Consider the following 27,753-nt stretch of genomic DNA (forward strand, 5'->3'; position numbering starts at 1 on the left):
CCCTTCTTGTCACCAATGTGGAGGTTTGTTCAACAGATATATTTGTCAGGGTTCCAAGTAACCCCCCCCCCCAATGAAATTAAACTCCAAGACTTGAGGTTTTATTAGAGATGTCATATTGGCACATCTGGGAAAACCCGAATCTGAGAGCTTCCGGGTTTTCCTCACCCAAAGGAAAGTCCAAGACCTTCCCCACATCTCCCACATCTCCACCACAGCTCCAATCAGTTCTTTCTTGAATGGAAGACATCCTCCAATTTCTTCTTTGCACAGCTACCAGACATCACGGCCTTCAACTTCTATAGGGAATTTTCTTATGGCTAAATCTACTTTCACTCTTGCAATCCCCACTCCCAACTTCCCATGGTAGGATTGTGGCAGGCGTAGACCCTGACGGCACCAAGGTAATATGGCTTCAGGGCATGACAATATTCTCACTATGCCCGGAGAGAGAAATATTTGCCTCTACCTAGGATCGAACTCACAGCCTCCTGATTGTGAAGCGAGAGCTCCACCTCTTGGCCACTGCACCACTCTGTTGTCTGCCCCAAACACACTCTCCTCCAATATCTCCATTGCTGGACAGGAGTTGCTGGCCTGCAACTCCTAGAATCTTCAGGATCAAAACTTTTGAGGAGCTAAGTTGAGGAGAGTTCAACATTGAGCAAGATAAGAGCGGTGGCTCAGGGGCTAGGATGTTGAGCTTGTCAATCGAAAGGTCGGCAGCTCAGCGGTTTGAATCCCTAGTGCTGCCGTGTAACGGGGTGAGCTCCTGTTACTTGTCCCAGCTTCTGCCAACCTAGCAGTTTCGAAAGCACATAAAAATGCAAGTAGAAAAAACAGGGACCACCTTTGGTGGGAAGGTAACAGCGTTCTGTGCGCCTTTGGTGTTGATTCATGCCGGCCACATGACCACGGAGATGTCTTCGGACAGCACTGGCTCTTCAGCTTTGAAATGGAGATGAGCACCGCCCCCTAGAGTCGGCAGCGACTAGCACATATCTGCGAGGGGAACCTTTACCTTTAAGAGCAATGCATTATTTCACTATTAGGGCCCTGAGGTCAAGTTAGGATCAAAGCAAATGTCTGTTTTAGTTTCTTATAAAAGAGAGAAATGCTGGTGTTATTGGGGAAATGCTTGGTGAATGCTCGGGAACTGTTTGGTTTAGATACGGAGAACAAACACATCCAGCCTAGTCAACGTTGACTTAAGTCTGTTGATTTAATGCTCCAATGAATGAGCAAAGTCAACCTTCCACCTGCTCTGAATCAGACAAGCTGAGCAGTCTTGGCATCATCTATTAAAGAGGATCCTTTGTTTTTGGTCTCTCTGTCTCGCCAGCCCCTTCTGTGATGCCATGGAAATCTTGAGGCGCTACTGCAGCATCCAGTTGCCCAAGGAATTCTATGATGTCCGCCTCTGCTGGTTAGACACCTTCCCTCTTAGCCAGCCGTTGACTCTGAAGCACCCTAGTCGTGTCCAAGTGGCCAGCCCTGCTGAAGAATTGTCTCAGGCAGGAGAGGATACCAAGCAGGAGGCTCAGCTGGAGGACGCAAATCCCGCATTCAGTGCCAAGGTGAACATTTTGGGACCCCTGTTCTGTTCAACAGCAGAGACTTCACAGCTGACAAAGAGAAAGTGCAAAGTTTTAATGAGCTGAGTTGAATTCTGCTCAGGCTGTTTGGGCAGAAATTAGAAGCGCATTTCACTTAATGCTTCGTTCCCTCTTCTCGATAAATTCTGCTGCATAAATTGATCCTGTGGTTGAATTTGTTGGGTGAACATCACCCCTGCTATAGTGTTTGTTCCTTTTGCATTTTATTGGTTTAAATCCATTTAAAATCCCTTTCTGTTTTGTCTTTATTTTAAAATATTCAAAGTACAATAGTTAGCGAGGAAATAAATGGGTAGGTGCTTTATATGTTGTTTGCAAACTGTTCTCCCAGATTCCTTTTTGGGAGCACCGATAATATTTCTATGTGTGCATTGAAGCCTCCTGGATTAGTAAAAACTTGCCTGTTTTATAAAGGTGGTTATAGGACATGTTTTTCTTTTTTGTTTATTTTTCACACTTCTTAACCGCCTGTCTCCCTCGCTCCCTTTTATCTGTAAAATCACAGCTTTTAGATAACAAGTGTTAAAATAAACACAGATTGAAAAGCAGGCCTATTTTTTAAAAAAAAATGCTCAAAATCAAAGAAAAGAATCATTCAAGGAAAAGGCTTGCATGAAACTGTTTCAATATCACCTTAAAACAGAGTAAGAATGTGGACCTTCTAACTTGGCTAGGCAGATAATTCATTGTTGGCTCCCTACTTCACCAACCATCTACTCTCTTTTGCAGATGAAACAAAAGCCATGATATATTTTTTTTAATGTCATAATTAAATCCACCATCATCCTCTGTAAATTGTGATGCCTCTCTGAATCTCTGGCATCAACGTCGTCTTTTGTCTGAAGTTTTGGTAGTGGATTTTGGGGGAATGTTCTGCGTACATCGCGTCTGCACTCACACTGCTCTGGAACGCCTCTCCGATGTAGGTTCTCCTGCTTTCTTCTCCTGGCATTGAGGAATTCTACCGGAATTGTCTGCTCTATACTGAGGAGCCCAACGACCAGAGGGAAACCCCTGAACATCCCACAAAGCAAATTAAGGTAAGCAACATTCGCTGGAAGTAATGTCAGTAAGTTGCATTTGTCTTCAAATGCAGTGTTGCCTCCCACATTTTGATGATTATATTGGTCGAACGGGGCGTTTAATACAGAGATGGGTTTCAGCAGGTTCTGACCAGTTCTGGAGAACCGGTAGTGGAAATTTTGAATAGTTCGGAGAACCGGTAGTAAAAATTCTGACTGTCCCCGCTCCCATCTATTCTCTGCCTCCCAATTCCTAGCTGATCGGGAGGAAATGGAGATTTTACAGTATCCTTCCCCTGCCACGCCCACCAAGCCATGCCACACCCACCCACAGAACTGGTAGTAAAAAAATTTGAAACCCACCACTGGTTTAATAAGGAAGGAATAATCATGGGGACTAGAGCTGCTTGGAAGTTAAGTTTCATTTTCGTTCGGTAGGCTTCACCGCCATGTCTTTTATCTTGGGCAGCTAAGTAGTCTTAAGCTAATAAGTTGAAGGTCTCCCCACCAGGGAAGGAAGTTACTGTCCATAATTCAGTAGTTCTGAGTTCATCTGCCAAAGGATTCATTCCAGATACATTTCCCGAAAAGCAATCGGTAATATGGATATCAACTACATTCCCACTTTTGGAGTGTGACCATAGAAGTGTATCCTTCAGTCTAAAAAAAAGAGTGCAGCCCCCAACTGAAACAACTCTCAGCTTCACGAGACATCAAGCAAGGATGTAGAATCAGGCATCCTTCATGCGTCCTTTTCCCCTCGGTGTGTCTTCCACATAGAATTGTTTTTGTTGGCCAGCCTTTTTCCCTGGATCCACATTTTGCATTGGAGCCGGCGGATATCTAGACCATCCTTGTGAAAAGGAGCAGTGTCTGGTGAACTGGTGCAATAAAAGTAACCTGCTTCTAAATGTTAATAAAACAAAGGAGGTCATTGTAGAAAGAGCCGGCATAGTCATACTCCACTCAGTATCAAGGATGCAGCTGCAGAGGTGGGCAACAGTGTTAAGTATCTGGAGGTGCAGATCACTAACAATCGGAACCGGTCTCTCCACATGTCATCCTTAGGGAAGCGTGCAAACCAGCGTCTGCATTTCCCGCATCAGATGAGGAGAGCACATTTTTCTCTTTCTGTCCTGGCCACTTACAGAGGCAGGATTGAGCGCATTTTAACAAACTGCCTCACTGGTTGGTTTGGTGGTAGCAGATAGAAAGTCCCTACAGAGAGTGGTGAGGACAGCTGAGAAGATCATAGGAAGCTCACCTCTTGTTATTCAGTATATTGCTTATAAGCGCCCTGTACTTAGAGCTCGAAGCGTTGTTAGAGACCCCACACATCCACTTCATGGTCTGTTTCTGTTGCTCGCCTCTGGGAGGGGTTTTGAAGTATCTATAGCAGGACTACTAAATTTTGTAACAGCTTTTTGTCCCCTATGCTGTCCGCCTGATAAACTCGCAAGATTTGTTTTTCTCGCCATGTACATGTATACATCCGAACTAGACTGTGTTGTTTCTCTGTGTCATATAATATATGTGGGTACATGCATAATTTTATATTCATTTATTGTGTCATGTTTATGTAGCATATATTGGAAATGATGATCCTTTGAGAGCTGTATGCAACAAAATTTCATTTTAATGTATGCCACATCCAAAGTGACGATAAAGTTAATCCAATCTAATCTAGTCTAAAAAAAATCTAGTTACTTCCACGTCTCTTCTGTACTTCTCGGGGTTTAATCGACAGAGCAGCGCATTATTTGCAGTTATGTGTGCAAAGCAGTGGTGAAATGTAAAATTTGTTACTACTGGTTATGTGGGCGTGGCTTGGTGGTGGTGGGATAATGTGACTGGGTGGGTGTGGCCAACTTTTTTTTTTAACTTATAAAAGCATTTTTTCTACAACCTCTTTGGCCGAAGAGGTTGTAAAAAAATGCTTTTAAAAAGGCTCTGACGATCCCAGCTGAGTTGCCTGATTGTCAGGCTTTTCTTTTAAAAGCATTCTTTTTGGCCTTTAAAAGAAAAAAAGCCGCTGACGATCAGACAACTCAGCTGAGATCGTCAGAGGAGCCTTTTAAAAGCTTTTTTTTTTACAACCTATTCGGCCAAAGAGGTTGTAGAAAAAAATGCTTTTAAAAGCCTCTGACGATCCCAGCTGAGCCGCACGATCATCAGAGGCCTTTTTTTTACTTTTAAAAGCATTTTTACAACCTATTCGGCCAAAGAGGTTGTAGAAAAAAATGCTTTTAAAAGCCTCTGACGATCCCAGCTGAGCCGCACGATCATCAGAGGCCTTTTTTTTACTTTTAAAAGCATTTTTTTTTGGCCGAAGAAAAAATGCTTTTAAAAGTAAAAAAAAAAAAACCTCTGATGATCGCGTGGCTCAGCTGGGCATGGGGTGGGGGCAGGGATTTTTGCTACCGGTTCTCCGAACTACCCGCTGCCATTGCTACCGGATCAGGCAATCTGGTCCAAACTGGAAGCATTTTATCCTTGGTGCAAAGCTTCCCTGGGAGCTCCTCCCTTCCCCCCCTCCCCGAAATCTCAAGCAGAGGGCCGGTCAGTCTTTTTTCTGACCATCTTCTCTTTCCTCAGTTCCTGCTGGGAAAGAAGGCAGATGAGCTGGTGCTTGTGGGAGGAGAGTGGTCGCCCTCTCTGGACGGTGCTGACCCAGCTACGAGCCCCACGGTCCTCATCCGCACAGCCATTCGTTGCGTCAAAGCCCAAATCGGCTTGGATTTGAGCCTCTGCACAAAGTGGTGAGTCTTCTGCCATTGAGCTCTGGCTTCCATCCCCATCATTCTTCTTCTTGTCGTCGTCGTTGAGATAAGAGCCTGGAGATTTGCTGTGAACTGACGATGCAGGGAGCAAATTTTTTATTTTTATTTTGTCACAACACATCATAAACAGAAAAACATATATATAAGCAAAAATATGCAACAACTACATTAATTGGATATAATGAAAGGGAACAATAGGACCGGAACGGTAGGCACTTTTGTGCTCTTATGCACACCCCTTATAGTCCTCTTAGGAATGGGGTGAGGTCAATAGTAGACAGTTTCTGGTTGAAGTTTTTGGGATTTTGAGAAGAGACTATAGAGTCGGGTAGTGAGTTCCAAGCGTTAACAACTTTGTTACAGAAGTCACATTTTCTGCAATCAAGATTGAAGCGGCTGACATTAAGTTTGAATCTATTGTTTGCTCTTGTATTATTGCGATTGAAGCTGAAGTAGTCTTTTACAGGAAGGATGTTGCAATAGATGATTCTGTGTGTTAAACACAGGTCTTGTCGGAGTCGGTGGAGTTCTAAATTTTCTAATCCCAGGATTTCAAGTCTGGTGGTATAAGGTATTTTGTTGTTTTCAGAGGAGCGGAGAACTCTTCTTGTAAAATATCTCTGGACTTGTTCAATTGTATTAATGTCAGAGAGGTGATATGTGTTCCAGACAGGTGAGCTGTATTCAAGAATAGGTCTAGCAAATGTTTTGTATGCTCTGGTTAGTAGTGTAGAGTTTTTGGAAAAGAAGCTGCGTAAAATTAGGTTTACAACTCTTAGAGCCTTTTTTGCTATGTAGTTGCAGTGGACTTTGGCACTTAGGTCATTTGATATGAAAACTCCAAGGTCTTTTACAGGGTGGGGGTCATCTGTAAGGTAATGTCCATCAAGCTTGTACTTATTGTTAGTACTCTTTTTCCCAATATTCCCAAATTGGGGCAACGTCATGCACCACTCCGTGCACCTATGAGTGAGCTGCAGCTCACGTTCCCTTCCGCCTTTCGACACCTTTTGGTAGTCAGAAAAGGTGCTCCTTAAGTGATGGAGCGAGGCGTTATCCTTTGAGCGCCCTAGCTCAGGGATCTGCAAACTTGACTTGTGGACTTCAACTCCCAGAGTTCCTCAGCCAGCTTTGCTGGCTGAGGAACTTTGGGAGTTGAAGTCCACAAGTCTTAACAGAGCCAAGTTCGCAGACCTCTGCCCTAAGTCATTCAAGCAAACGTAAGCAAGGATGTCTTTTGTCAAGAGGCACCAGAACTTTTTCTGGTTTTCCTTTCGAAGACGTTTCGCTTCTCATCCAAGAAGCTCCTTCGGCTCTGTACCTCAATTGTGACATTAATCCATCTCATTCTTTCATTGAGAAGTTGGAGGGTGTTTTCTGGCCTGGGTCCCTTCACTGTTGAACAGAAAGCATGCTGTGGGGGATGAGTGTCCCCCTGGATGGTGGGGGAATGGAAGGATTTATATTCCTTACAGACAGCTGGTCATTGGCATCCTTTTAGAGGGTCGTTGAGGCCACTTGGAGGTTTATCTGTGTCCTCAGGGTCACCTGAGTGGTGCAAATGGTTTTTGTGGTCTGCAATTTTTCCCCTCTGGAAATCCCTTCCTACTCCCACACCATTCAGGAATAGTACACCGGTGACCCTGAAGACACAGATAAACCTCCAAGTGGCTGCAGCGACCCTCTTAAAAGGATGCAAATGACTAGCTGTCTGCAAGGAATATAAATCCTTCCGTTCCCCATCATCCACTACTCAGAGCTGAAGAAGCTTCTTGGATGAGAAGCGAAACGTCTTCCAAAGAAAAACACGGAAAGTCCAGCTGCTTCTTGGAGAAAGGACAACCATGACCTGGAAGACTGAGACTCTCCATAGACATAGAAGCAAGAATGTTGTATGTCGATCCATCACTTCCCGTGATTTTTGAGGGACTCTAGCCCATGGATGCCGATGTGGCAATGGATTTATCGGTCTTGAAAATGTTTGTTTTCCTTTTATTTTGACGTCAAGGGGTGGATTAGAGTCATTTTACCTTCTTCAATAGCCTCAAAGGTAAGAATAAATAGCCAGCTGGGCCACTAGATGGTGCATTTTGTAACAAATTGTGTTATTGCCTGACACTCTACAAGAAAGAGGCACGGAGGGATTTTTTGAACTCTTCTGTGCCAAAGGCTTGCAGCATTGAGTTGGATCTGTATGTCCAGTCATTCCCCCCCACCCCGATTCCCGAAAAAAGAAAGAAAGAAAAGAATTTCTCTTAAGTGTACTTAATTTGTAGAAAGAGAAGATTGGGCTTGCTTTAGAGCAGAGGTCTTCAAACTTGGGAGCTTTAAGACTTGTGGATTTCAACTCCCAGAATTCTCCAGCCAGCTGTGCTGGCTGGAGAATTCTGCGAGTTGAAGTCCACAAGTCTTAAAGCTCCCAAGTTTGAAGACCTCTGCTTTAGAGGATAATTTGTACCTCTGAGATTAGAGGGTCAGATTAATGTATATTCCAATTGCTTGGAACAAATTCCATTAAATAAATAAACAACATTTTTTATTAGAAAATAAGATCAGCAGGGGTAGATAGAGGTAGATAGATAGATAGAGGTAGATAGGTAGATAACGGAATGCGGTAGCTCAGGGGCTAGGATGTTGAGCTTGTCGATCAAAAAGTCGGCAGCTCAGCAGTTCGAATCCCTAGTGCTGCCTTGTAACGGGGTGAGCTCCCGATACTTGTCCCAGCTTCTGCCAACCTAGCAGTTTCGAAAACATGTAAAAATGCAAGTAGAAAAAATAGGGACCACCTTTGGTGGGAAGGTAACAGCGTTCCGTGCGCCTTTGGCGTTGAGTCATGCCGGCCACATGATCACGGAGACGTCTTCGGACAGCGCTGGCTCTTCAGCTTTGAAACGGAGATGAGCACCGCCCCCTAGAGTCGGGAACGACTAGCACGTATGTGCGAGGGGAACCTTTACCTTTGCCTTTACCTTTTTAAGATCGGCAGGAATCTGTAGATGGGAGTAGAGCGATATGGGGTCTAGGAAACAGACGTGCAAGCTGTAGAGCAGACTGACTGAAATCTTTTTTGGGTAGAATTTTTTGTTGAATTACAATATTTAATTGGTGCAGTGGGAATGTAGGGAAATAAACTGGGAGTAATACCATTTGTAGTGCTTACCTTGTGTTATTTTAATTGGAGTTCAATTGAAATAAATCAAAACCTGCTTTCCACCTTGCACTGCCTGTTTCTTGGGAGTGTAGCATGTTGCCCACAAGGGGGAAAAAAAACGACCTTTGATTTGCACAAAATTGAGGATCTCCTTGGCATAAACCACATACTCTGTTCTTGAATTGTAAGATTGTCTTTGCCTTTCTGCAAGCCAAGAATGTAATTTATTTTTGCCACCTGTTGTTTATTTCCTTCCTGGCTTATTTCACTTCCATCTTGATGTTCTCCCTTGGAGGAGCCATTGCTAGAGGAAGCTCCATTGCCAAGAGAAGAAGGCTATGGGTACCAGTACGAGTTGAGCTTTCTGACGATGCCCAGGCATGAGGATTTTGGTTGGTTTTGTGTCCCTGTGGGCTTTTCAGAGAAGCCTCCCCGTTAATCAAGAACCCTGAGCTTCTGGTTTTCTGGAAATCTTGCACATGCTTTTGTGCATGAGCGCTTGGGAGCCAGAGAAGACTTCATACGCTCTTGCCTTCACCCAATCAGCAACGAGGAAAAAAGCTGGAACTTGGAGTGCATTGGTTTCGTTGGAAGGAGCATGGTTATATATAGCTCCCTTGTGCTAGATAACCATGGCAACCAAACTTATTTTGTGTAAATCAGGCTGCGCATGTGACTTGTTGGGGAAGCATCAGACTTGGGAAGAAAGGAATTTGGGGGCCTGGGAAGCATTGCCAGGTGTGGAGTTCTGCCTGGATTGGGATGTTGTCATTCCTCAGAAATCCACGCTCTCCGTTCTGAAGTTGGGCCTGTTGACTGAAGTTAATTCTGTCTGAGCAGAAGTCCAGCCATAAGAAAGGCAATGAGTTAACAGAATGAACGACCGGAAATCCTGCAGTGCAACGTTAGGGCAGGAATTGGAGGCGGTTAATTTTTGTATTTTTGTGTATTTAGTTCTGGGGGAAGGCTTGATGGCAGATTGGTTTGCATCTGGAACTTTGTAATTATTGCCATCTCGGCTAAATAACGTAACATTTTCTCCCCAGTCGTTGAGTCGTAATTGAGATAGATGTACAGCAAAGTATTGCTCCATGTTTACCTAAAGCAGGTGTATCATCCTGTGGCCCATGAGCCACATGTGGCCTTGGACAGTCGGTAATGTGGCCCCACAAGATTGTCTAAAAAATAAAAGAAGTTTGTTTCTTAGGTATGTTAACTATTTTTTATGTAGCCCAAGACTCATTTTTTTTCACTCGGTGCGGCCCAGGCAAGGCAAAAGGTTGGGACCCCCATGCTCTTAAAACAGAGGTCACCAACCTTTCGGACTTAGGTGACCACTAAATTCATAATTTTAAATCCCACGGACCACTAATGTGAATTTTACATAAAAGATAAATAGTAATTAGTGCAATATAAAAAATGCAAATAATTTTTATTTATGTTATTATTTATTTAAAATATCGGTATTTTTTGGAGTATAAGACGCACCGGAGTATAAGACGCATCTTAGTTTTTGGGGAGGAAAATAAGAAAAAAGCTGATTGGCAGGTGGATCGGCCTCCCGGAATACCCCCAATCAGCTGTTCCCAGAGGTGAATTTTAGCAACAGGTTCCTTGGTTGTGAGCTCTGCATCTTGTTTTTTGTTTTTTGTTTTGCTTTTTTTTCCTGCCTCTGAAACTTCTGAAATGCTGTTTCAGAAAAAAACTTTGTTTTTCTGCCTCTGAAAACCTCCGAAACAGCTTCAGAAAAAAAGCCTCTGAAGCTCTGTTTGGGGGCTTTTTTTCTGAAGCTCCATTTTTCTGAAGCTTTTTTCAGCCTCTGAAACCTCCGTTTGAGAAGCGGGGTGGGGCTACATTCGGAGTATAAGACACACCCAGATTTTGACCCTCTGTTTTTGGGGAGGAAAAGGTGCGTCTTATATTCCAAAAAATATGGTAATATTATTAGCTCCTGCCAGTAAAGTTAGGGAGGCTATGATAATAACCGTCTTCCAGTACTTGAGGGGCTGGGGATGGACTGGGGCTGGGAGAGGAGGGGATGGACTGATTCTCCAGTGCACCAGAAGGCAGGACAAGAAATAATGGGCTTGTTAAAGAGAGATGCAATGTCAAAGTACAGAGAACATTTCTAACAGAACAATGAATCAATGAATAGTTTGCCTCCGAGGGTTGTGGGTGCTCCATCATGGGAGGTTTTCAAAAATAGGCAGCCATTTGACTGGGCTGGTGTAAGGCTCTTGCTTTGTGGAGTGGGTTGGACTATATGACCTCCGAGGTCCCTTCCAGCCGTATGATGCTATTCACCCTCTTATAGGCACTTTCAAGTGCACAGCTCTGCATCCAGCCTGTGGTTGAACCCTGGCTGAACTCCCCATGGGTGGGACTGACACCTTTTTGGGGGGATAATCATTTTTGGGGGGCTTTCTCTGAATTCTCTGCCCTTGATGTTCGTTAGGTACCGGTTTGCTGAGTTCGGATACCTGCGTGAGGGGAACCAAGAGCAGACGGTGGTTTTCCTGCCGGATATTTGGAGCCTGATGCCATCTCTCGAAGAGTGGGAGGAGGCCTTGGGCAAAGAGAAAGCGGAAAAAGCTGCAGCGCATTCAGAAGGAAAAAGCGAGGCGGTGAGAGTGGATTCGACCTGGATCTAAAGTTTTAATTGGAGCAGGAAGGAACTGGGGGTCACCCTCAGGTGATGGGTAGAAGGGAAGAGGGTCTTAGCGCCTAATCCATTCCTTTCCATTCACACATGGACTTGTTGTGTTTTATATCCTGCCTCGTTGATGTTTCCACGGATGGCATGTTTTGTGACCTTAGCTTTATTGCGACCTCCATTCGTTTAAATGGACAGCCATGATTTGATTATTGGCCTTGCCTTTAATTGAAATTAGACATTCCTGAGAGCATTGTTGTTGTTGTTAATTGCGAAGTTGTGTCCGACCCATCGCAACCGCATGGACAATGTTCCTCCAGGCCTTCCTGTCCTCTACCTTCCTCTGGAGTCCATTTAAGCTCCCACCGACTGCTTCAGGGACTCCATCCAGCCACCTCATTCTCTGCCATCCCCTTCTTCTTTTGCCCTCCATCTTTCCCAGCATTAGGCTCTTCTCTAGGGACTCCTTCCTTCTCATTAGGTGGCCAAAGTATTTGAGTTTCCTCTTCAGGATCTGGCCTTCTAAAGAGCAGTCAGGGTTGATCTCCTCTAGGACTGACCAGTTTGATAGCCTTGCAGTCCAAGGGACTCACAGGAGTCTTCTCCAGCACCAGAGTTCAAAGGCCTCAATTCTTTGACGCCTTCCTTATGGTCCAACTTTCACAGCCATACATTGCAACTGGGAAAACCATAGCCTTGACTTTACACACTTTTGTTGGCAGGGTGATGTCTCTGCTTTTTAGTACGGTGTCTAGATTTGCCATAGTTTTCCTCCCCAGGAGCATACCCTGAAAGCATACTTCTGTTTAACTAGATCAGGGGTCTCCAGAGTCTGGCAACTTCAGATTAGAATAGAATAGAATTCTTTATTGACCAAGTGTGATTGGACACATAAGGAATTCGTCTTTGGTGCATAGGCTCTCAGTGTACATAAAAGAAAAGATATGTTCATCAAGAATCATAAGGTACAACACTTAATGATAGTCATAGGTTGCTAAATAAGCAATCAAATCGTACTAAGAAACAATATCAATATAAATCATAAGGATACAAGCAAGAAAGTTACAGTCATAAGTGGAAGGAGATGGGTGATGGGAACGATGAGAAGATTAATAGTGCAGATTTAATAAATAGTTTGACAGTGTTGAGGGAATTATTTGTTTAGCAGAGTGATGGCATTTCGGAAAAAACTGTTCTTGTGTCTAGTTGTTCTGGTGTGCAGTGCTCTATAGCGTCGTTTTGAGGGTAGGGTTAAGGCCTGTAGATTGTAGCTGGCTGGGAAATTCTGGGAGTGGAAGTCCACAAGTCCTAAAGTTGCCAAGTTTGGAGACCCCTGAAATAGATTCAAGATGTACAACTTTTTGCTGAGGGCTTTTGAGCAGAATACCCTAAAAGTTGGCCAGATCAGGGCCAAAAAGTCAATGGGAACCAGTGAAAAACTAAATTTGAATTAATTTGTTCTCCTCTTCAAAAACAGTTGTAGTTTTCTTGCTGAATTACAATAGGGTGGCCACTTTTGGAAGGATTTTGTCTGGAGTCTTTGGATCTTCAACTTATGTATCTCTGATGTTTTGCCCTCTAATGATGATGCTTCTAAACAGGTGGAAGAACCTGAACAGACCTCCGAACCAGCTCCGGAGCAAGAAACGGAGTCCTGCGAGCAGGAAATGGAGCCAGCTGAACCGGTCCCCGAGCCGGCTCTGGAGACGTCGACGTCTGAACCAGAGACCCCAGCTCCACCACTGGAACCAGCCATAGTTGTTTACCCTCAGCTGGCACTGCAAAATGGGCAGCCCAGTTGTACCAACATCTCTCTTTACACTTTGCTTGAGTACAGAAGGCAGCGGGAGAAGCTCTCCTTTGAGGTAGGTTTTGTGTCTCTTATATGGAAGTTCTTGAGGGGTGGTTAAGATAGAATATTTGCAGCTCAGGGTCGGCCTTGGTGCTCTCTGAGCTTTGTTTTCTTGCGGATGTCTCGTTACCAGATGAGGTGACATCATCAGTGCTAAATGATGGTACCTAGTTTGGTAATGGAACATCTGCAAGAGAACTACCAAGCACACACAGCACCAAGGACCCCAGCATTTATGACAAAGCCAACTATTGGCTACTGGTACTAAGAACCAACATGAAGACAAGCTTCCTGTGGCCTTTGGCATTTAGGTTTTCCCCAGGGGTGAAATCTAAAAATTTTCCCTACCGGTTCTGTGGGCGTGGCTTAATTAGTGGGCATTGCTTGGTGGTCAGGTGACTGAATGGGCATGGCCAATAATAATAAATAATAAAAATAATAAAGTATACAAAACTTGGGAGCGCACTGGTCTACCTTCTTTAAAAATAGAGGCACCGGTCTACTAATTGCCTTTTTTTGGGAGCGCACCGGTCTGCCTTCTTTAAAAATAGAGGCACTGGTCTACTAGCCGCCTACAGCACTGATCAGTTGTAGTGCGGCCCTTTGAAGCGCCGCGGCAGTCATTTAAGGCCGTTTGCAACTATATCACCACCGAGAGCTTCAGGGACAGAGAAGAGGAACAGCGAGGCGTGGGTGGTGGTGGGGGGCAGGGATTTTTGCTACTGGTTCTCCGAACTACCCGCCCCCCATTGCTACCGGATTGTGCGATCCGGTCCGAACCAGGAGCATATTACCCCTGGTTTTCCCTCTCTTCTGTCCCAGCCATAGGGTTCTATCAAGAGAGCTTGGAAGAGGCAGCACTGTGTGAATTACCAGCAGAATAGGATGAACGGAAACTTGGGGGTTGGGGAACCTTTGAAAATGGAAAAGAGTAGAGGTGGAAAGCGGATTTTGTGAGTGTAGGTCCAGTATGGTTTGGGTATCAAGGTGTTCATGATTTTTAAAAATGCAGAAATGAACTAAACTGAAATAAATCCTGTAGTAGAAGAAAGCCAAATACACGTTAAAGCCAGAGATTCCCTAACCATTATGGGCTGGTGTGCATCACCAACCCTTTCTCCTTAATGTCAGGGTTCCAAGTAACATACCCGTAGCAAACTGTCGTATCAAACGTGGCAACGAAGCCTCTGCAGCTTGCCAAATTCCTTCGAGGTTTCTCAGGGCAGGCAGGAGTCCAAGTTGTGACTTCAGCGATAGAGTCCGATATCAGCAAACTAGATGAAACTTTGCTTGACTCAAGGTTGGAATGCCAAAAGCAGGTCCTTTATATAGGCTGTGGGGTGTGGCTCCATGACTCAGCATTTATCCAGGCCTGCCCCTCCCTTCCTTCTGCTGGCGTCGCCTCTCAGATCTCCGGAAGCGAGGATCCTCCCATTTTGAATTCTCTTCAGCTGGATCTGCTGTCAGTAATTCCAGCACATGGCTGGCTTCCTGCTCACACCCTGTAGGAGTGAAGTTTATCGGGCTTCTCTGTTCACTCCTGACATCCTCTCCGGGCATGGGGCCAGGGCCGGGGGGCTGGAGGCATGACAGGCCGTTCATCTTCATTATCAGACTCCGAGTCTGATAACAGGCCCGGGTGGAGACGGGAGGGGCCTGGCTGAGGAGAGGAGGGAGGACGAGGCACAACACAAACAAAACTCTGAGGTTGTAGAAAAAATGCTTTTAAAAGTAAAACAAAAAAAACTGGCCACGGCCACCCAGTCACATTATCCCCCCCCACTAAGCCACACCCACAGAACCGCTAGTAACAAATTCTACATTTCACCCCTGATATGGACGCTCACATTTCCATAGTTTAGGCCTCCGGGAGTTTTCCCAGCTTCTTGCTGTCTGATCTCTTTTGCTCCTTCTTCCCCCCCCACCTGAGGTGGCAGTGGTGGCAGAGTCTTTCCAGGAGATGCTTCAGCGGGATTTCGGCTACAAGCTTTATAAAGCGCTGCTGGCCCTACCGGAGAAGGAGCAGCCGCTGGAGGCCAAGAATCCCGATTCAGAAAAAGTGCCGAAATCTGAAAAGGAAGCAGAGAACGAACTGAAGGAGGAACCTCAGGAGAAACCCGGAGCAGAAGACGCACCAGATAGTAACCAGAAAGAACTTCAAGTACGTCTGTACCAGGGGTCTCCAACCTTGGTCCCTTTAAGACTTGTGGACTTCAACTCCCAGAGTCCCTCAGCCAGCAAAGCTGGCTGAGGAACTCTGGGAGTTGAAGTCTACAAGTCTTAAAGGGACCAAGGTTGGAGACCCCTGGTCTATACAACTCCCCAGGCCTTACAGTACAATGGGGTAGCCCCCTCATGTTTGGCCAGTTACATCCCCTCCTCACCTTTCCATTTTATTTATTTTATTTATTTATTATTTGCATTTATATCCCGCCCTTCTCCGAAGACTCAGGGCGGCTTACACTGTGTCAAGCAATAGTCTTCATCCATTTGTATAATTATATACAAAGTCAACTTATTGCCCCCCAACAATCTGGGTCCTCATTTTACCTACCTTATAAAGGATGGAAGGCTGAGTCAACCTTGGGCCTGGTGGGACTTGAACCTGCAGTAATTGTAATTGCAGGCAGCTGTGTTAATAACAGACTGTCTTACCAGTCTGAGCCACCAGAGACCCCTTCCTTCCGATTGCGAAGGATAATAGGTGGGGTTCTTTTTTTGGGGCGGTGGTGGTAAGGCACAGATATTGTCCTTTCCATTTGTGCAGAAAGAGGAGACTGGGGAGGCCGAGAAGAAGCCCCCGAATCAAGATGGGGCCAATTCAACCAAGGAAGAGAAGGCGAGCGGGAATATCAAAGCCGAAGCGAAGGATTCCGCCGATGACCTCTGCGAGCTCAGCATGGAAGATGACCTCTTGCTGCTAAGAGAGGACGAAGAGGAGGATTTTGGTAAGCGGTCCGGGAAATGGAAACACCGTCCGGTTCCATCCCGCCTACGTGGTGGGGACACCTATTAGCTGCAGAGAGTTGTCCTTATCACTACCCTTAGCTGTAGACGAGGTGAAAGTCCCTTGGATTTTTTCTGTGGGGAAATCAGAATTCCCAAGTTCCTTTTCGTGCCCTGTGATTGATGTTCCGCTTCCTCAGGGCTCTCTCCAGACTGCGATCGGTATTGAAAGGCATTTGTTGCATACTCGAGATCCTCATCTGGCTAAATTTGTATGCCGAATGGATCCAGTCAGTGTCAGGGTTCCGAGTAATGCACCCATTGAAAGCAGAACTCCGAGGCAGGTAGATTCCTCAAAGAACATGTTTATTGGATACATCATATCCGCACAGCCGGTGAAAACCAACTCTTAACAGTTCCCACGGTTTTCACCTAATTGAAAGAGTAAAATCCCCTCTCCCAGGTGTCACCGGTCACATTGTCCAATTAAGATGGATGGCAGGCCCCCTCTTCCTTCAACAGCCACCTGTTGCAATGACCTTGGTTCCCACAGGAAAACTGTTTGTTTCGACTGTTAGCCGGGCTATTGTTCTGTCCCCCTCACCTCAGTCTGAGTGATGACTTAATTAGCCGGCACTATCAGCTCTGGCAGCAAGCTAGCGAGCGTCTGCCAAGTGTCTCTGTTATCTCCCTTGATGCCGATGAGTCAACAAACAGTACTTCATCTCTAGTCAAGCAGTTGATTTGCCTGCTACGAAGAGGCATAGCAGCCCTTGCTGCTTTTATATCCTGTGGGGTGTGGCTCCATGACTCAGCACTTCCTAGGCCTGCCCCACCCCTGCTTCTGTTGTTCCCGCCTCTCCTGCCTACGAAACCTAGGATCCAGCCAGGCCTGATTGCCATCAGCTGGGTCTGGAGGCATGGCCTTGGGGTGGGGGGGAAGAGTCAGGGGATGGAGGCCTCGTTATCTCCTCCACCTGGCCTGCCTCTGGCTCCTGGAGCTGAGCCAGGGAAGCCGGTGCTCCCGAGGTAAGTCCTGATGGCCCTTCTCCCTCACTTTCCAAGTCACTTTCTGGCAGGGGGCCCGGCTCGGGGGGGGGGGGCGCAGACACAACAGCTATCTACTCCCCCCCCTTCCCCCTCTCAGGCTTTGTGGCAACTATGAGGCAACACAAGATGGCTTCCGCCAGGCTCGCTTCAGAGTCACAGTCAGCTCCTGAAGCAGGTCATGTTGCCTTACCCACAGGTGTCAAGCTGGAAGATGCCGAAGTGAGATCCGTTGCATCCAACCAGTCGGAAATTGAGGTTTCCTCCCTTCCTGATATGGTTAGTGGCCAGCTCTTCTTCAGAGTTTGGTTTGCTTGTTTATATCTGAATTTTCTTAACGGATGTATCCTGCTTTAATTGGCTGTCTTGGGAAGACCAGATAAACCCATAGTACGTTTTTCTGGAAACGTTGACTTTGTAACTTTCCAATTCTGGCGCTGAGACTTAATTCCAAAACCATCTTTAACAGGCAGATTTGCATGAATTTATATACCGTTGTTTCCCCTGAAAATAAGTCCCCCCCGGATAATAATAAGCCCAGTCGGGCTTTTGGGTGCATGCGCTAAAGTAAGCCCCCCCTGCAAATATTTAAACGCATGCGCAGCTGGTCCCCGCCATTTCCTCTGCTTAGGGTTAGGGAGACAGAGCTGGAAATCAGGTAAGACGGCAAGAGGAACCCCGTTTTGCTCCACGCGCCCCAAAATAATAAGACCTCCCCGGAAATGAGGCCGAGCGCTTATTTCGGGGTTCAAAAAAAAATAAAATAAGACAGGGTCTTATTTTTGGGGAAACACTGGTAGAATGTAGACGGTGGGAACGTTATTTTCTCAGAAATTGGATTTTTTTCTTTTCTTTTTTTTTTTTATTCAAAAAGTTTTACAAAAAAATTCCCCCTCCCCTTTCCCCCAAACCCCTCTCCCTTCACAAACCCCCTCCCCCCCCTGGCTTCCCGGAACAAACACAAGGTATAGTTAAAAATAAAACAACCATATGCTAAAAAAAATTTTTTTCCCAAAACTATTATACCAATTCTCCCTCTCTAGCTCTGACTTCCTCCTTACATAACCAAAATCCTTCAAAAAATTAACAATAAACAGTAATAAAATATATAGATCAGTAGAACAAATTAATCCTAAAATATTTAAAACCAGCTAAAGCATAAAAACCAATCCAATTCAGAGAATATCTCCCTTATAACTTCTATAACCATATAATTTTCCCCCCAAGTCTTTCTTACATAAGATCTTTCGAGAATATTCTATTTAAAATTCAATACAACAGATTATAGAATTTCAATACAGGGAAATTACAATATCTGTTCAACTTTAGTCCTTCCTCGTCAAAATCCAGTATAAATCCAAATATCTAGTCTTTTATGATGGTTATAAAACATATAATCAACCCATTTCTTCCAAATCTTCCTTACGTATTGTCTTTCAGAAAGGCTAAAATCTTTTTCTGTTAATATTTCAAAAAAAATTTTTTTTTTCAAAAATGATACTTTTGTCTCTTGCCATTTTTGATGCATTAGTCTCTGTCTTTCCTTCATTACTCCTTTTGAAAAGTCAGTCACAATATTTCCTAATAGTTCCTTATGTCCAAGAATCCACGAGTTACTGCCGTATATTCCCTCAATCCGAAAAGAGAACTCTTGGAAAGCATTAACCCTGTGAATTTTTCCATTTCGGGAGACAGCCTCCTGTAGCACAACTTCAGGCTTTTCATCCAAACTTTTTAAAAAAGGCTTCTTTACATCCATTCCATATTCCAAGTCCTGATTACTTTGGTTAATTTCCTCCAAACTCTCATCCAAAACGCCATTTTTTCCAATTCGTATTGTTGAATAATTAAATACATTCTTTCTGTATAATCCTGTATAAAGTCACGAATCCATTCTTCTGAGCGATGACTTAATTAGCCGGCACGATCAGCTCTGGAAGCAAGCTAGCGAGCGTCTGCCAAGTGTCTCTGTTATCTCCCTTGATGCCGATAAGTCAACAAACAGTACTTCAGCTCTAGTCGAGCAGTTGATTTGCCTGCTATGAAGAGGCATAGCAGCCCTTGCTGCTTTTATATCCTGTGGAGTGTGGCTCCATGACTCAGCACTTCCTAGGCCTGCCCCATCCCTACTTCTGTTGTTCCCGCCTCTCCTGCCTACGAAACCTAGGGTCCAGCCAGGCCTGATTGCCATCAGCTGGGTCTGGAGGCATGGCCTGGGGGGGGGGAAGAGTCAGGGGACGGAGGCCTCGTTATCTCCTCCACCTGGCCTGCCTCTGGCTCCTGGAGCTGGGCCAGAGGAATCGGTGCTCCCGAGGAAAATCCTGGTGGCCCTTCCCCCCCACTTCCCAAGTCACTTTCTGGCAGGGGGCCCGGCCCGGGGGGGGGGCGCAGACACAACAGCTATCTACTCCCCCCCCCTTCCCCCTCTCAGGCTTTGTGGCAACTATGAGGCAACACAAGATGGCTTCCGCCAGGCTCGCTTCAGAGTCACAGTCAGCTCCTGAAGCAGGTCATGTTGCCTTACCCACAGGTGTCAAGCTGGAAGATGCCGAAGTGAGATCCGTTGCATCCAACCAGTCGGAAATTGAGGTTTCCTCCCTTCCTGATATGGTTAGTGGCCAGCTCTTCTTCAGAGTTTGGTTTGCTTGTTTATATCTGAATTTTCTTAACGGATGTATCCTGCTTTAATTGGCTGTCTTGGGAAGACCAGATAAACCCATAGTACGTTTTTCTGGAAACGTTGCTGACTTTGTAACGTTTCAATTCTGGCGCTGAGACTTAATTCCAAAACCATCTTTAACAGGCAGATTTGCATGAATTTATATACCGTTGTTTCCCCTGAAAATAAGTCCCCCCCCCCCCCGGATAATAATAAGCCCAGTTGGGCTTTTGGGTGCATACGCTAAAGTAAGCCCCCCCTGCAAATATTTAAACGCATGCGCAGCTGGTCCCCATTATTTCCTTTTGCTTAGGGTTAGGGAGACAGAGCTGGAAATCAGGTAAGATGGCAAGATGAGCCCCGTCTTGCTCCACGCATCCCAAAATAATAAGACCTCCCCAGAAATGAGGCCGAGCGCTTATTTCGGGGTTAAAAAAAAATAAAATAAGACAGGGTCTTATTTTTGGGGAAACACTGGTAGAATGTAGACGGTGGCAACGTTATTTTCTCAGAAATTGGATTTTTTTCATCCTACGCTAGGCTAGGCAAAGTAATTGAGGGAAAACTCCAGGGGACTAAGCTGTGTAAACCCCAAAATTCTGGAATGTAGGTATCCTTTATATTTCTCAACACTGTAAAGACGCTTATCAGGGGCCTCCCATATCTTATCTTTTACTTATCATCCAGCTCAATACGATTCCTAGTTTGTGTCGATCTGGTTCATAGCATGTTAAACCGTAGCTTACTTTGGGTTTTCTTTTTTCTTCTTCTTTTTTTCTTTTGATGATGTGCGCCATGCTGCCTAACATCTTAGCAAATGATTTTAGAAATCCTGGCTTAGGGTAATTTGTGGCTTGTTGTTAGAAGGCCAGAATAAGGTGTTCCCTATGTTCTACGAAAGGCCATCCTCGGAACTACACTCTCAGTCCCAGCTAGCTTCCGATATGTCGTGTATTTTCCAATGTAAATTATAGGATGCCCCGGTAACGTGACTGAACCCTGAGAGTTGCTGCTGGCGGAGAATCATTTTATAGCTTATCTCAGCCATGGGATCCATGTGTTCTGTCTCCTTCCCCACTTCGGATCAACGAGCTGGCCTTCAGCCAGTGGATTCACGGCTCTTATCAGTCCTGGCAGAGAAATCACAGCTGCCTGCCAAAGTTCAAACAAGTGACTCACGGAGCAAGACTTTCAGCTCTTTTTGAAATGGATCAGCTAAACTTTGCTTCCCGTGGAGTGAGAGCAGTCCCAAAGCTCCTTATATATCCTGTGGGGTGGGGCCTCTGCCCCATCCTTCCTTTTGATGATGCCGCCTCTCTAATCTTCTGAAGCGCGGGTCGATCCAAGCTTGATTATTATTATCAGCTGGGTCTGAAGATGTAACCTGGGGAAGGGAGGAATCAGGGGATGACGACCTCATTATGTCCTCCGGCTGGTCTGGTTCTGGCTCCTGGAGCCGGGCCAAAGGAATCGGTGCTCCTGAGGTAGCCTTACCGGCCCTTCCCCTCACTCTTGGAGTCACTGTCGGGCATGGGGCCAGGTTCGGGAGCTGGAGTCACAACACCATGATAAATACGCATTGGGCACCTGTTTTGATGTTGCCACTGGTGGCTTGGGGACCTCAAGTCTATAAAGTTGGCATCGCCAAGCTGCGGTGGCGCAGTGGTTAGAGTGCAGTACTGCAGGCTCCTTCTGCCAACTGCCTGCAATTTGGCAGATCGACTCTCACCTGGCTCAAGGTTGACTCAGCCTTCCATCCTTCCGAGGTGGGTAAAATGAGGACCCAGATTGTTGGGGGGACAAGAGGCTGACTCTGTAAACCGCTTAGAGAGGGCTGTAAAGCACCATAAAGCGGTTTATAAGTCTAAATGCTATTGCTATCTCTGGACTAGTGAAATGGAGCACGGAGTGAAACTGTCCCCCTTTCCTTCCCCTCTTTATATATATATATATATATCTCACGCTTAGCCCAGAGAGCTGGACCCAAGTACTGTGTTACCCTTGGATGCCCTTCTTGCCTTCATGTACTTCGACCTGAATTTCTGTGGCTACCTGCATAGGAAGGATATGGAGAAGATCCTCCTCACCTTGGGACTGCACCTCTGTAAAGAGCAGGTGAGCATCTGCTGGGTTCTGCCGGCGATTGGAACGAGTTGGCCTCTGCCCCTCCGGACCGTGGGCACGGGGGTTTCTTGGCGGCATTGCCCAGGGCCACTCCTAAGGGGGTGTCTCCGTCTGCTGGTAGGTGAAGCGCTTGGTGAACAGGGTGGTGACGCAGTTTGTGTGCCGTTACCGCAGCCTGCGCTACAGCCGGCAGGAAGGGACAGAGGCAGGCCTCGGAGAGGAAGAGCTGTCAGGTGAGTTGCAGGTACTGGGTGGGACGGGACTTACCTGTGGGGCATTAGGGACGGCATGCCACTGTAGCTTGCTTTCTAAGTTAGGTTCGTTCCAGTTCAGCAATGGGTTTTATTGAGCCCTCTGTTTGCCACGAGGAGGTCTGGATGTGGGGGGGGGGTGTCTTGACATTTTTGTCTCCTCCCAACAAAATACAGATAGTCCTTAACTTACAACAGTTCATTTAGTGACCGTTCAAAGTTACAACAGCACTGACCAAAGCGACTTACGACCATTTTTTTCCACGCTCGCGGCCACCGCAGCATCCCTCTGGTCACGTGATCAAAATTCAAAACGCTTGGCAACCGATTCACATTTATGACGGTCGCGGGGCCCCTGGGGGGGGGTGTTGCGTGATTTCCCTCTTTGCAACTTTCTGATGAGCCAAGCCAATGAAGGAAGCCCGATTCACTTAACAACAGGGAGAAGAAAAATTGTAACTTGGGGGTGGGGGGTGGGGAGAGAATTCATTGCCGACTGTCTTGCTTAGCAAGAAAATTTTGGGGCTCAAATTGTGGTCGTAAGCCGGAGGACTCATCCGTATTCCAGGTATGTGAGGATTTCCTTCACGGTATCTCCTCCCATTGAGATGCGGCTCACTTTTGGAAAGCAGAATTTTTTTCTCAGGATGCTGAGGAAGAGAATAATGCTTCAGACCAGCGGGAACGGTGGCAATGAATCCATATGTTTTTTGCTCCTTTTTCTCGCCGTTCCCCAAATCGAGGTGTTCTTGATGGTTGGTTAAGCAGGATAAATACTACTTCGTTCTTGCAGGCAACCTCCATTTCTTGCGCTCGTCGGTTCCTTTTACCAAATCCACCCGAGAGGCACAGTCTACTAATTTGATTCCATACAATGGAGCGGTCCTTAACGTGAGCAAACTCCTGGAAAAGGCAGAGCAGACGGAAAACAGCCGACTCTACCTGGAAAATAAAATCCATACCCTGGAGCTAAAATTGGGTGAGCGCTGCAGGGGAGGCTTGATAAAATTTAATTTAATTTAATTAATTAAGATTTAATCTACAACCAGCCATCACGATTCCTGGCAGTTCACCTTGATTACCAGTGAAGGAATTGCTTTGTTCGGTAAGCTAATTGTTCTAAATTAACGAGATTTGGACTGCTAATGTCTGGGTCAGAAGTCTCCAACCTTGGTCCCTTTAAGACTTGTGGACTTCAACTCCCAGAGTTCCTCAGCCAGCTTTGAGACAGGTGGCTTATGCTTCTACCTGCATGATCATCCAGAAAATGGAGATTGATTGATTTATTTAGAAATTTTACGTAGCCGCCCACTCGCTTACAGTGACTCTAGGCGGGTTACAAAGAAAGGGATGGAGGCAGTGGTGGAATTCAATTTTTTTTTTTACTACCGGTTCTGCAGGTGTGGCTTGGTGGGCGTGGCAGGGGACGGATACTGCAAAATCCCCATTCCCTCCCCACTCCTGGGGGAAGGATACTGCAAAATCCCATTCCCTCCCCACTCTTGGGGGAAGGATATTGCAAAATCCCCATTCCCTCCCCACTCCTGGAAGAAGGATACTGCAAAATCCCCATTCCCTTCCCACTCCTGGGGGAAGGATACTGCAAAATCCCCATTCCCTCCTCACTCCTGGAAGAAGGATACTGCAAAATCCCCATTCCCTCCCCACTCCTGGGGGAAGGATACTGCAAAATCTCCATTCCCACCCCACTCTGGGGCCAGCCAGAGGTGGCATTTGCCGGTTCTCCGAACTACTCAAAATTTCCGCTACTGGTTCTCTGGAACCTGTCAGAACCTGCTGGATTTCACCCCTGGATGGAGGCATATAAAAGGTGGTAGACAATAGGCAGGCATTTAAAATACCCTCCAGAGGTTTGGAAAGTGTATCTGTAAGAATTGTAAAAGTCAAAGGTTCCTGCCCTGGAACCTGCCCCCTGCAGATTCCATAATTACCGTAATTACAGATTACCGTAATTGGCCCTTGTATAATAAATAGGTTACCCTCCAATGAGATACTGCCAATTTTGGCTCTCCACTGTTCTGCCTTGGAGCTTACGCTTCTCTCCTCTCCTCTCCTGTTAACGTTTTCCTCGGGAAACCATTTCCACCGACGGCGCTCGCAGAAGAGACCCAGCTTCGCTTCTCGTCCACGGAGACTTCTAACAAAGCTTTGACGCTGGAAGTGCAGGAGTTACAGAAGCGCCTGACTGAGGTAGAAGAGCAGTCAAAAGCATCCGAAAAGCAAAAATCCCATTTTCAAAGGCTGCTGCAAGAGAATAAAAAGCGCCTGGTTCCTTTGCAACTGGAAATCCAGAAGATAATTGAGAAGGTAAGGCTGATCAATTGAACCCAATGGGGCTTTTATAGTAAATCTGGAGTATTGGATCTTCAAGCAGTTACGGCTTGGTACAGGGGTCTGCAAACTTGGCTCTTTTAAGACTTGTGGACTCCAACTCCCAGAGTTCCTCATGTCAGCTTTGCAAAGCTGGCTGAGGAACTCTGGGAGTTGAAGTCCACAAGTCTTAAAGTTGCCACGGTTGGAGACCCCAGCTCTAAATGAAGGTTTTGACAGTTTAATGCAGTGGTTCCCAACCAGTGTGCCGCGGCACTAAGGGGTGCCGTGAGATCTTTTGAGGGTGCCGGGAACTTTTGAGCTACGGAGATTTTAAATATCTATTTCCTTATAAGGGTGCCGGGAACTTTTGAAAGGCTTTCCAAGGGTGCCTCAAACAAGAAAAGGTTGTGCCTCAAACAAGAAAAGGTTGGGAACCACTGGTTTAATGTGTCCAGAATTGAATTATGGTCACTCAAAGAATGGCAATGAGCTATGTGAATTCAAACTATAAAGATATTTATAGTAGCTTAAAGACAAACTTTAAGCTACTATAAATATCTTTATAGTTTGAATTTTTTTTTAAAGACAAACTAGGGACGTGGTGGCTCAGGGGCTAGGACATTGAGCTTGTTGATCGAAAGGTAGGCAGCTCAGCGGTTCGAATTCCTAGTGCTGCTGTGTAACGGGATGAGCTCCCGTTACTTGTCCCAGCTTCTGCCAACCTAGCAGTTTCGAAAGCACGTAAAAATGCAAGTAGAAAAAATAGGGACCACCTTTGGTGGGAAGGTAACAGCGTTCCGTGCGCCTTTGGCGTTGAGTCATGCCGGCCACATGACCACGGAGACATCTTCGGACAGCACTGGCTCTTCGGCTTTGAAACAGAGATGAGCACCACTCCCGAGAGTCGGCAACGACTAGCATGTATGTGCGAGGGGAACCTTTACCTTTTAAAGACAAACTGATTGGGTTAGAATATAGAATAACAGCATTGGACGGGACCTTGGAGGTCTTCTAGTCCAACCTCCAGTCCCAGCAGGAGACCCTATACCATTCTGGACAAATGGGTCATCTGATCTCTTCTTGAAGATTTCCAATGATGGAGCATCCGTAACTTCTGGAGGTGGCCCATTGCTCAGGAAATCTGCCAGTCAGGTTGTGTAGATCATTAACAGTCATTCTCCTCCCTTATTCTCTCTCCCTATTTTCCATTTGTCTCTTTCAGACCAATAACTGCTTAGAGAAGAAGGAAGCTACGTCGCCCTCGGTTTCCAGCAACTGATGCTTCCCTAGAGAAAGAAATCGCCTTGGCAGGGAAGATCAGTACACCTTGGTTTGATATATTGGGGCTGTGAGTTAAGCGGTTGGGGGGGTTAAGCCTTTGAAACCATCAACTTTTTTGCCACTATGCGAAAGGCTGCAGCTGGTTTTCATCCTCGACCACCCCCTCACCCCAGCCTTGGCGGGGGGGGCGGGGAAAGTGCCCCTAGTCCTGCATGACTAGGAGCCCACAGTTCATCTGCTGGAAACAACCCCCCCCTTTCTTGTTTAAAGGAATATCCGTTAGGTAGGCATTTTGATGGTCTCGTGTGCGAGGCGAGAAGCTACAGGTTAGGTATTTCGGGCTGTTGGCCAACAGCAAGTCTTGGGACTGGGAATGTTAGCTCCATACCGAGAGCCATGCAGGTCCTGATTGCTCCAGAAGACCAGGCATTGGTAGCCTCTTTGTGCTGCTGCATGGAGAAGTTTTTAAGCCCCCCCACCTCCACTTCCGTCCCCTCTACATCCAGCTTGAGGGGTGGCCTTCTGCCTGCCTTGGGCCGGCTGGTGCCTTGGGAGGGGTGGGGAGACGGCAACGATCTCCTCGCGGTCGGCAGGCTTCCATCCACCAGCTCTAGGCCAGCAGCTCCTGCCTCTGTCTTTTCTGGGTCGTGCATTCAGGGCGGCTCGCGAGTTCTGCCCTGGGGCTATGGCTTGAGCGTGAACACCGTGCATTAACTTGGTCCAGCGGTTTAGCCATTTTAAGGAAAAAAAAAAAAACCACCGCGAGGCCCCCCCTCCTCCTCAACCCCATGTCATTGACTTGCTCCGGGACCCTCTGAGTTTTCATCACCCGTTCAGTGGATCTTGAGTTTTGAGGATCTGGGATTTTGGCAGCGGGAGGGGGCCTGCGGTCCATGGAACTTCCATTGGGAAGGCGCAGCGGACAGCTGGAGGCCATGGGTTCCCCCCGCCCCCTCCCCGGTGTAGACTTTAGCAGAGTAGCTGGTGGGCCTATGCAAAGCAGTGGCCGGGCTCAGGGCCCCCCCTCCAGTAGGTACTCGCTGCATTTGCCCTGGCCACCCACCCTCAGGTGGTCTGTCACTTCTGAATGTGTTGCTTTTAGTCTGTAAATGTGGTAACAACTTGTATTTAACTGGCCAAGTTACTTTTATAAAACTCTTCCTCACTTGGAAACGTCTTCTCTCTCTCTCTTTTTTTTTTGAACCGGGACCCAACTCTCAGGCGGCCTTTCACGCAGCTGGCCTGCTGTCGGCTAAGGGGGGCTGCTTGGTTTGATTTAGGGAGGCAGCCGGAAAAGTACAATATTTGAGAACTCTGTAGAAGTTCTCAATCATCCAGGTCATGGTTGTCCCAAAGGTTTTTTTCTTTTCAGGAAGCACCTGGACTTTCTGGTTTTTTCTTTTGAAAAACGTTTCGCTTCTCATCCAAGAAGCTTCTTCAGCTTTGACTGGATGGTGAGGAATGGAAGGATTTATACTCCTTGCAGACAGCTGGTCATCTGCATCCTTTTAGAGGGTCGTTGAGGCCACTTGGAGGTTTATCTGTGTCCTCAGGGTCACCTGAGTGGTGCAAATGGTTTTTGTAGTCTGCAACTTTTCCCCTCTGGAAATCCCTTCCTACTCCCACACCATTCAGGAATAGTACACAGATGGCCCTAAAGACACAGATAAACCTCCAAGTGGCCGCAGCAACCCCCTTAAAAGGAGGCAAATGACTAGCTGTGTGCAAGGAATATAAATCCTTCCATTCCCCACCATCCACTACTCAGAGCTGAAGAAGCTTCTTGGATGAGAAGCGAAACGTCTTCTCTCTCTTTTTTTTTTTTTGAACCGGGACGCAACTCTCAGGCGGCCTTTCACGCAGCTGGCCTGCTGTCGGCTAAGGGGGGGCTGCTTGGTTTGATTTAGGGAGGCAGCCGGAAAAGTACAATATTTGAGAACTCTGTAGAAGTTCTCAATCATCCAGGTCATGGTTGTTCCAAAGGTGGTGGTTTTTTTTTTCCAGGAAGCACCTGGACTTTCTGGTTTTTTCTTTTGA

At 46.3% G+C, this 27,753-nt stretch overlaps 1 protein-coding gene across 3 annotated transcripts in view; it reads left to right on the forward strand.

Annotated features, from left to right (window-relative positions):
* The window catches only part of CCAR2 (cell cycle and apoptosis regulator 2), a 40,108-nt gene extending 13,215 nt beyond the window's left edge, over nt 1-26,893 (forward strand). For 2 of the 3 annotated variants that reach the window (XM_058194745.1, XM_058194746.1), the window contains exons 9-21: nt 1,343-1,577; nt 2,543-2,656; nt 5,234-5,397; nt 11,025-11,193; nt 12,824-13,087; nt 15,005-15,235; nt 15,842-16,022; nt 17,267-17,346; nt 21,695-21,841; nt 21,972-22,083; nt 22,895-23,080; nt 24,224-24,429; nt 25,658-26,893. In XM_058194745.1, coding sequence (XP_058050728.1) covers nt 1,343-1,577; nt 2,543-2,656; nt 5,234-5,397; nt 11,025-11,193; nt 12,824-13,087; nt 15,005-15,235; nt 15,842-16,022; nt 17,267-17,346; nt 21,695-21,841; nt 21,972-22,083; nt 22,895-23,080; nt 24,224-24,429; nt 25,658-25,714 — 2,146 coding nt within the window. In that variant the 3' untranslated portion in view covers nt 25,715-26,893. The remainder of the gene's footprint in view (nt 1-1,342; nt 1,578-2,542; nt 2,657-5,233; nt 5,398-11,024; nt 11,194-12,823; nt 13,088-15,004; nt 15,236-15,841; nt 16,023-17,266; nt 17,347-21,694; nt 21,842-21,971; nt 22,084-22,894; nt 23,081-24,223; nt 24,430-25,657) is intronic. The other variant, XM_058194747.1, reaches the window with a different exon arrangement.
* Nucleotides 26,894-27,753: the final 860 nt, after the last annotated feature.

Source organism: Ahaetulla prasina, chromosome 9, assembly GCF_028640845.1.
Source record: "Ahaetulla prasina isolate Xishuangbanna chromosome 9, ASM2864084v1, whole genome shotgun sequence".
Taxonomy (NCBI): domain Eukaryota; kingdom Metazoa; phylum Chordata; class Lepidosauria; order Squamata; family Colubridae; genus Ahaetulla; species Ahaetulla prasina.